Raw genomic sequence first — 9,680 nt, 5'->3', positions numbered from 1 at the left:
GTCTGTGGGTCTGTCTCCGTGTAGTGGGTATGATGTGTGTGGGGTGTCTCTGCGTGGGGTGCGTCTGTATCTCTGTGGGTATGGTGTGTGTGTGTGGTGCGTCTGGGTGTATGTCTCCATGTAGTGGGTATGATGTGTATGGGGTGTCCCTGTGTGGGGTGTGTCTGTGTCTCTGTGGTTATGATGTATGTGGTGCGTCTGTGGGTCTGTCTCCGTGTAGTGTGTATGATGTGTGTGGGGTGTCTCTGCGTGGGGTGTGTCTGTGTCTCTGGGGTTATGATGTGTGTGGTGCGTCTGGGGGTCTGTCTCCGTGTAGTGGGTATGATGTGTGTGGGGCGTCTCTGCGTGGGGTACGTCTGTATCTCTGTGGGTATGATGTGTGTGGTGCGTCTGGGGGTCTGATGTGTGTGGGGTGTGTCTGTGTCTCTGTGGGTATGTCTCTATGTAGGGGGTACAATACGTGTGGGGTGTCTCTGTGTGGGTGTCCCTGTGTGTGGTGTGTGTCTGCATGTGGTGTGTGTGGTATGTGTGGAGTGTGTGTGGCGTGTCCCTGTGTGTGTGTGAGAGGTGCTCCCGGGAGGTCTTCCCTGCTCCACCCCGACTGCCTGGCGAATGGAACACGCAGCACAGACCACAGGGCACGGTCACCTCAGGCAACAGAGAGTGGTCAAGAAGTGGAGAGAATACGAAACTCCGAGAACAGAAAAGTCCCTGCTGGGTAGACGGGATGGCTTCCTCAGGGACGAGTGATCAGGGATGGGCAGAGAAGGTGAGTGAGAACCCGAGAAAGAACAGTGCCCATTAGAGAGCAGCAAAAGTGGGCTGCGGTGGAGGGTCAGGGAAGGAACCTGAGGAGGAAAGAGACGGGCTGCCTCATCTCCTTGTTTCTCCACAAAACAAACAGGAGAAACACTTTGGTAGCTGCACCTGTAGGATTCTCCAAAGCTCTCCCCGCTGAACGCGATCCTCTCAGAGCCCGTGTGAACGAAGAAACAAGTCCCCAGCCACGGCCACTGCACAAGCCTCCCTTTGTTCCAGTCCCAGCTGCCCCCTGGACCTCCCAACTCGGCTGAGTTTCCCAAAACACTCAAGATGGGAAAGCAGGCCGCCTTCAGCACCCGAGCACCAGGCATTCAGGCAGCCTGGGTCAAAATCCCTCGGTAGGCTTGGCTTGGTGGCTGGGAGCCTGCACCATTCAGATGGCCTCCGGGTATCCTTCCGGGCAGAAGGAAAACAAGGGGGTCTCCACCCAGCTCTAGCAGGGTGCAGAGGCCCTCCCTAGCATCTCGCACTGAACAAAGGGACAGTCCCCTCTTCCCCAGCTGCAGTCAGCGCCCCCAGCACCTCCCCGACACCAACCCTCAGGCACAGGGCCTCGTGCATGTCGGTGCCCACCGAGCCTACCAACAACACGGTCCAGTGACTCATATTTTTACTGAAAATCTGCCTTAAAAGCTCCATCTTGAGAAGCTAATCTTTCCAATTTTATGTAAGCTTATCTGTTTGTTCCCCTCCATAGAAGGTAATGGAATCACCACTGGATGTCAGATCAAAAGTAGGTGGATTAAAATGAAAACAGCTTTAAAATGTGACCGCTCTGTCCACTCAAGGAGTTAGTGTCCCCCTCTGAGAGCCTTATGAAGATCACAATGTGTAATGCTGGAGTCATAAAACCCTCCTTCCAGAGGCCGCGGCCGTGCAGGGCTTGTTTGATTTAACTGCATTGCAGAGTCCTAATTTCTTGGTCTCCTCCATCTCTATGACTTTAAGTTGGGGTTCCTACCCTCAGCTTCCCCCTTAAAATATCCCTTACCTTTTCTTCAATCTATAATTACCCTACAGAAAGGACTCAATTCGGCGAGGGGGTGGGAGGCCCTGGGGAAAAGCTCACACCCATACTACCCCCTTTCAACTATAGACACAGGCATAATGATCTTCAAAAGTCACAATAAAGAAAAACAACTCATCACAATCAACCTTTTAAAACCAACAAAAATGAAGAGGCAACAGAATTTAGGTAACTGGAGGTGAGACCTGAACAGAATCCACTTGCCTATAGGGCCTCATGAGTCCTCTATGGACAGGCATCCTTTGTCCTGCAAGGCCTTTAATATAAGAAAACGTCTCCATATCAGCTTTAAAGGGCTGGCATGGCCCTTCACCTTCACCCTGTACCTGTCTATTCACCTCCTAAAAGAAGAGTTTACACTGAGAAGCAGACTCTTTCATGATGTCTTACAGTTTAAATTTCTGACTTTAGCAAATACCAAAGATAAGTTAACCACAGAGTTTGGGGGGTTTTTTGAGTCGGAGCCTCAAGCTGTCGCCCTGGGTAGAGTGCAGTGCCATCACAGCTCACAGTAACCTCCAACTCCTGGGCTCAAGCGATTCTCCTGCCTCTGCCTCCCAAATAGCTAGAACTACAGGCGCCCGCCACAATGCCCAGCTACCCGGCTATTTTTTGGTTGCAGCTGTCATTGTTATTTGGTGGACCCGAGCTGGATTTGAACTTGCTAGCTCAGGTGTATGTGGCTGATGCCTTAGCTGCTTGAGCCATAGGTGCCGAGCCTAATCACAGAGTTTAAATGGTCACTTTTGTAAGCCTTCCTGAAGAGTCTGAGGGACTTTAAACATTGAAAGCTTTTTGTGGGGTTTTTTTGTGTATATGGTTTGGTAATTTCTCAAAAACCTCAAGACTAACCAAATTCCTCACTGAACACCACATTGCTATCTCATGCACCTTATGACGTATGAAGAAGATTTTTTCCACAGCTACTGGAGTGGATGGGACCCAGGAAATGGGCAGAGAGAGAGGCCAGGGCTGGAGCATGGGGGCAGCACTGACAGCGTCTCCGAAGTGGGCTGCTGTAGGGTGTGAGATCAGGAGAAGATGGACTGAAGTGGCTCCTGTGTCAGGGGAAAGGCCTGCTTGGTCAGAAGAGGTAACAAATAAACCTTGCACCTCCTTTAATGTGTGCAGTCTCTGAACCACTCTGTCTTCAGCTAAATGGGTGAAAGACCGTCAACACCACAGAAATGAGGTCCCCCACGGTCATGCCCTGCTCTTGAATTAGTGTAAGCAGGACACCAGAGCCCTGAAGATTTTAGCCTCATCCCTTTGAAATCTGCTCTTCAACAGGAATGATTCATAAGCTAAACCTATTCTGCAGCAGCCGTCTCAGTGATATTCCCAGGAGGGTCTTGCAAATGAAAAACCTAAGCTTGAAGGATTAAGGATTCGTCTTACCCTGCTATTGAATTCTCCAAACCTCCTCTGTGAGGCTGCTTATAGTAACTGCCCTCTCCACCTCTCCTCACCTGTCAGGTGGGCCTACCTTTGTAAGAATTATCAGGCCCTGAAGGCCCTATAGGAGTCCGAGATAAAAAAAAAAAAAAAAAAAAGAAAGGAGGCAGTTGGGAGGCCAATTTTGATTTGTTGGTAGATGGCCTGAAGCCACAGAGCTCCAGCACCAACTATCTGAGCTGGGACCATACCCTTGAGTGCCCCCGGGTACCAGGAATGTAAATTGATAAGAAAGGATGCTGAATAGAAGCTCATTTGCACTCCCTGTGTTGTGCACGGAGTGGGCTGGGTGCTCTGGAGAGTGAGTACCACACTCACGGGCTGGACAGGGCCACCATACAGGGACCATTTTATTTTTTCCCCCTAAACTGATCTCAAAAGATCAATTTATAGAAAAAAACTCAAGCATCCTTTCAAGCAAATATCGAACGATATTTTATGGAGCCTCTCCCAGGTAACAGGTGTTGTTCCATGTAATGTTAATAAAAAGGTAAACAAGACAATGAATTGAATAGTGAAGCTTGGATTTTATATTATGGTGAAATTCACCCATTGTTGTTAAACCCTCAGAATATTCAACCTAAGATGGAAAATTAGAATTGTGTGAAATCATCCCATTTTAAATACTGTCTACAATTTTTTTTAAAAAAACCTATGTGGAGGCCAAACAAAAATATGTCTGTGGGCTGAATGTGGGTGACAAGCCAGCTTTTAAAAATCTCTGACCTGCAGTCTTTTTTTTAAATTTATCCTAAGAGGACTCAACTCCCCAGAGGCCTTCCTCAGGGTAAGTAATTTTCAAAACAGGCTTTGTCTATGAGGATGGGACTGGGAGTCTATAAGGATACTCACACCACTGTTTAGCTTAATGATTTTTTTTTTAACTGGAATTTATTTTTTACCATCCACAAACAGCTTTTTAAAATACTAAACTCCGGAGACTCTATTACTTATGAATATTTTTAAACTCATCAATAACAGGCTCAGCGCCTGTGGCTCAAGCAGCTAAGGCGCCAGCCACATACACCTAAGGTGGCGGGTTCGAATCCCCAGCCCCGGGCCCAACAACAATGATGGCTGCAACCAGAAAAATGGCCAGGCGTTGTGGTGGGCGCCTGTAGTCCCAGCTACTTGGGAGGCTGAGGCAGGAGACTCGCCTGAGCCTAGGAGTTGGAGGTTGCTGTGAGCTGTGATGCCATGGCACTCTACCCAGGGGGATAGCTTGAGGCTCTGTCTCAAAAAAAAAACTCCTCAATAACAACAATAATTAACCGGCCAAACACAATCATCTCTACTGCCCACTACACAGAGCCACGTGCACCTCAGGTCTCTCTGGAAGCAGCAGCTGCCCTCAGTCAGCTCAGAGGATGCCAGAGCCTGCTGCAATCTTACCTCCATGGTGTGGGTTTTTCCTGATGATGTCTGCCCATACGCAAAAATTGTCCCGTTATAACCTTCAAGGACATCTGCAAACAAGAAAAAGAAATTAAAATTAACTCATTTTTTGATCATATGCTGCTGTAGGATGCATATTTTAAGATTACATTTTCCAAATGGCCCATCTCATTTTTCACACAGATGATATATTTCAACTCCGTGTGCATTTTAAGTAGAATTGTGAGATAAGAGCAGAAACGCAGGCCTCCGCTGTTCTACAAATAGAAAGAAATGGACCCACATTTTCTACAGAATATATTAATGAAGAAAGAGGCAGACATACTTTCTCCCAGTAATGTCAAAGTGGAGACAGAGACAGTGAGCTGGGAACTTTTGTTCAGTAGGAGGATGCTTAAGTTTTCTTCTACAAGTTGATCTCTTGAGGTCAGTTTAGGGGGGGAAATATTATCCATACCCTGAGACTTTCCAGTAAGATATAGAATAGAATTTCTTTCCCGAAGATTTGATTTGGGTGAGTTCAAACACTGGCCCAGGTCAGCTCCTTGAGGGGGGTTTCTCCCTAAGGAGAACCAGGGGAGGAACAGGGTCCCTTTCTGTATACTAAGCCCCATGGTGACAATCCATTAAGCCCGGAAACCAGCTGGACCCTGACTTAAATGTAATGCCTCTGTGTTTGCAGGGACTATGCTAGCAAACCGGCCCAGGACCATCGACACTGGTGATTTCTTTTAATTACACAATGAGCACACTGTGCAAACACCTCCACACCGCGGATCGGCTGCCACCTCACACAGGGACAAGGGAGGTGCCGGGATGGGGGCTGCTTTTTGCTAAAGAGCTGGAGATTATCTGTGGGAATTCCTTCAAAGCAGCAGAGGTGATAAAAACACATTTTGTGTTCACTTTCCTCCTGTTTTCCTCCTTCAACCTGGAAAACATCACCAGAGGGGGAACAATGCATCATTAATATCCTTGATCTACTGTTCTGCATAAAGAAAGGAAGTTTTCATTCCAGAAACATCAGTGGGGAGGGCAGGGAGAGGAAACCCAGACTGAGGTTTAAAAAAAAAAAATCAGGCCAGCAATCACCTCCATCTACTTGAGGCCTCGAGTAGATTGGGGACGGCGAGGGGGCTCTCTGAATGTGGCATGGGTTTGTTTTGTTTTGCCTTGTTGAATTTTCCACAGTTTTTAAAATATACAACTGACTGCTCTAAGGTTGTTGGAGTGTGAACTGAGATAAGGGGGAAAAAAACAGAATTTTCCTTTAAGGAGCTAAGAAAAGAAAAATTAAGTGGCAGGATTGTTTTTTAAATCCTAGCAGCCTTCAAGAGTGTGCATCAAGTTATACTGATAGAGAGAAAGGAAGGAGGGGAGGAAGGGAAGGGGAGAGAGAGAAAGAGAGGGAGGGAGGGAAAAACAGAGAGAGGGAGAAGGAGAGAGAGAAGAGGAGACAGGAGGGAGAATGTTCACACATATTAGACTTCTGGTAACGGTTTCCCTGGTAACAGTGGGAAGCAAAAGAGAAGGCAGTGTGAGGGTTGAAGGTTCAAGCTTCAGTTTTCACATAAATGCCAACTTGTTCAAAGACAACGCTGCCCAGGCGGGAGCAAAGTACCTTTACAATACCAAGAATATGTTATGCTTTGAGGGACCCAAAAGAAAGAGCTCCTGCTCGTAGGTTGTAATTTTAAAATTCAATATTCAAAACAAACAACTCCAGACAATTGGAATGCCAGCCACAATCACAATACTGAAGTTTCTATTTTTTGGTAATTAAGCATTTCCCCCCAAAACTGAAAGGGCCTTCCTTATCTTAAGCCCCTGGGTGGGAAGCACTCAGTGACCCATCAGCCCATTCTCTCAGGGCAGCAATAAGAATGCCAAGAGTCGGCTCGGCACCTGTGGCTCAAGTGGCTAAGGCGCCAGCCACACACACCTAAGGTGGCGGGTTCGAATCCAGCCCGGACCCGCCAAACAACAATGACGGCTGCAACCAAAAAAATAGCCGGGCGTTGTGGTAGGCGCCTGTGGTCCCAGCTACGTGGGAGGCTGGGGCAGGAGACTCGCTTGAGCCCAGGAGTTGGAGGTTGCTGTGAGCTGTGAAGCCACAGAACTCTACCCAGGGGGATAGCTTGAGGCTCTGTCTCAAAAAAAAAAAAAGAATGCCAAGAGTCCTGCACAACTGGGGCCACCCTGCAAGTGCCCCAGCACAGGGGGAAGCCCAACTCAGGTGGCTCTGAGCAACCTGCCACACCCTAAGGGAAACTCAGCTCAGAGCTCAAGCCCCAGTGACAGGAAAAAGCACAAAGGCCCCTCCTGTTCCCAGTAAGCAGGGACCAGGCTTCTGAATTAGGCCAGCACGTAGGCCCCCAGGCCACCCCACTCCCACTGAGCAGAATGCACCGTCCTATTAACTCTTAGTTGATCACTGCTCAGGAAACCCAGTGCTTAAGGACTGGATCAAGGACCCTGAGAGCTCAGCTCTCCAAAGGAGATGGGGCATGCACGGTCCAAAGGAGATGGGGCATGCACAGGCTGGCGAGAATCTCTGCTTCTCACTGCTGTGTCAACACTGAGCACAATTTCTTCTTTCTTTCTTTTTAAAGAAAAAAATAACACTGAAAACCCCATTAGAACAAACTCTGCTAGGCCTCTGAAGTATCGACAATCACGTTACAATTAATTCATTGTTGGAGAACCTCCTTCCCATGCTCAAGGTTGTACAGAGCCCATGTCGCCCTCTGTCGACAAAATTCTGAACTAGAAGATAATTTTAAAAGAAAATATAAAGCTCTCTGGAGCCAGCGTTCTCTAGTTGCTTCCTATCTCCCGGCTGGCGGGGGGTGGGGCAGTTTCTTTATCCAGTTCATGTTTCCCTGCACGAACCCAGTATGTTTGGGGATGACCACTGAGGTGACAGGCGGTGCAGGGAACCACAGACTCGGCTGCACACAGAACCACCCCTACCCACTCTGACTCAGACAGCTCCTGGCCAACATATCTGTTTCATGGTCTCTGCCCAAGCAGGATGACTACTGCTGCCATGACCATGATGCCCATGTGGTATTAGGCGCTCCCCACTGCAACCACAGCACCAGCACCCACACCAGAGTGAGCTTCCACTGCAGGTGCCCAGGAGCCTTCTGGTCTCCTGAGAGCAAAGGGGAGTGGGATACCCCCCAAAAAACACCCAGCCTCTTGTTTGCTCACCTCTTAACTCAGGTCTCACTGATGCAGAAGACTTCATTCTACTGTCAGCTAAGAATCTGGGCAGGTCCTCATGGCACCTACACATCAGTGCTCCTGGGGAGGCGCTATGACCTCCAATCAACTCTCCAGGTGGTAAGTGGGCCTGTTGGGGCACAGGATTTCTGGCCATAGTAGTGGCTGACAGGCTACCACAGCTCAGAAACCCACCAAACTACTCAACCAGAGGATGTCAAGGTGGTCCCACTCAACACCAGCAGTCAGCCAGATGCTGGCCAGCCCAAAGGGCAGTCACTGTGCCCAGGGTAGGCATGCTGCAGCTTCAGGATGAAAAGCCCTCATCTTTAGCAGGCAGCTAGGGCCACCACAAAGCATGGGAAGGAACCACAATCACTACTTTCTCTCCTTTATCCTCCTCCAACACCATTCCCATCCCTGTCTGTCACAATGCTTAGTTATAGTCCACATGGCCTGATAGAAAAGGAACAACTCATAAAATAATTATCAAGCCAGGCACAGTGGCACGAGCTTGTAGTCTCAGCTCCTCCAGAGGCTGAGGCTGGAAGACTTCTTGATTAACAGGAGCCAGGAGTTCAAGTCCAGCCTAAGCAACATAGAGCGATTCCCCCCCCCCATTTCAAAAATTACAATAATGATAGTAGTAATTTGAGTTCTACAAATCCAGGCTCAAGTCCTGACCCCACATTCCCCTAGGTGATCGGGCCAACTTATTTTACTTCTCTGGGCCTCAAATTCCTCTTTTGTATAGTGACAATAATAATGCTCACCCTTCATAAAGTTATAGCATTTTAAAGGCAACACATATATGTAAAGTGCATAGAAAGTACGTGACAAATAGTAGCTAAAGAAATATTTTTCTTACGAATCATATGTAATAATGAAATAGACTAGATAATATCATCCTAAACTTAAAACTCTCCGTTAGGTCCATACCGTCTACAAGAAAAAGTCTATCAGTTTCCACTGAGCTGCTCCTGCCTAACTTCTGCATCCACATCTCCCATGATGCCACTCTGCACCCTGTGCCACTCCAAGTTGCCCAAGCATAATTCGTATCCTTATGCTTTTACTTTTGCTGGTCCTTCTGCTTAGCCATGTCATATACTTAAGAGTCAGTCTTCAGGACCCAACCTTTCCCAGAAGCCTTCCTTAATTCTCCACTCCTCTCCCTACCCACCAAAATCTATATAAGGTGACATCCTTCTGTGCTCCCCAGAACCTTTCACACATACTAACCTTAACGCACACAGTACCTACTATGTATGCATCTGTCTCTTCCCCTGTACCCAAAGATCCTTGCAGACAGTCTCATAAATCTTGCTTACTCTGGTCCTAGCAGTGCTCATCACATGGTAAATTCCTAATACAACTTGCATTAATGAATGATTAAAAGAAACAACTGAAGGAAATTTAAAAGAAGGAAGAACTAGAAAACAAGAAACCCCCTCTAGCATCTGGAGAGTTCATATTTGGATAATTTGGAAAGCAAATGCTTCATGGCTTCTGTACACTAGGACGGAGTTACCAAACTTCAACGACAGCATCCAGTAACCACCATGTCTAATTCCTGGGGTTCCTCAGGAGACTTCCTCTTCACTGTGCTGTAGTCACTAACCCTGCAACCTCTTTTAGAAGAAATGGAGGGAAATTCAAAAAGCCCTCATCTTGGCTTGGCGCCTATGGCTCAAGCGGCTAAGGCGCCAGCCACATACACCTAAGGTGGCGGGTTCAAATCCAGCCCGGGCCC

At 47.8% G+C, this 9,680-nt stretch overlaps 1 protein-coding gene across 2 annotated transcripts in view; it reads right to left on the bottom strand.

Annotated features, from left to right (window-relative positions):
* The window catches only part of KIF5C (kinesin family member 5C), a 142,130-nt gene that overhangs the window by 77,394 nt on the left and 55,056 nt on the right, over positions 1–9,680 (bottom strand). Inside the window, exon 3 of one of the 2 annotated variants that reach the window (XM_012807127.1) lies at positions 4,697–4,770. The exons of the other annotated variant lie outside the window; for it this stretch is intronic. Coding sequence (XP_012662581.1) covers positions 4,697–4,770 — 74 coding nt within the window. The remainder of the gene's footprint in view (positions 1–4,696; positions 4,771–9,680) is intronic. 2 annotated transcript variants of the gene reach the window in all.

Source organism: Otolemur garnettii, unplaced genomic scaffold, assembly GCF_000181295.1.
Source record: "Otolemur garnettii isolate 467f Iridium unplaced genomic scaffold, OtoGar3 scaffold00064, whole genome shotgun sequence".
NCBI lineage: Eukaryota > Metazoa > Chordata > Mammalia > Primates > Galagidae > Otolemur > Otolemur garnettii.
The sequence above is the reverse complement of the archived record's forward strand: the minus strand, read 5'-3'. Positions and strand labels throughout refer to the sequence as shown.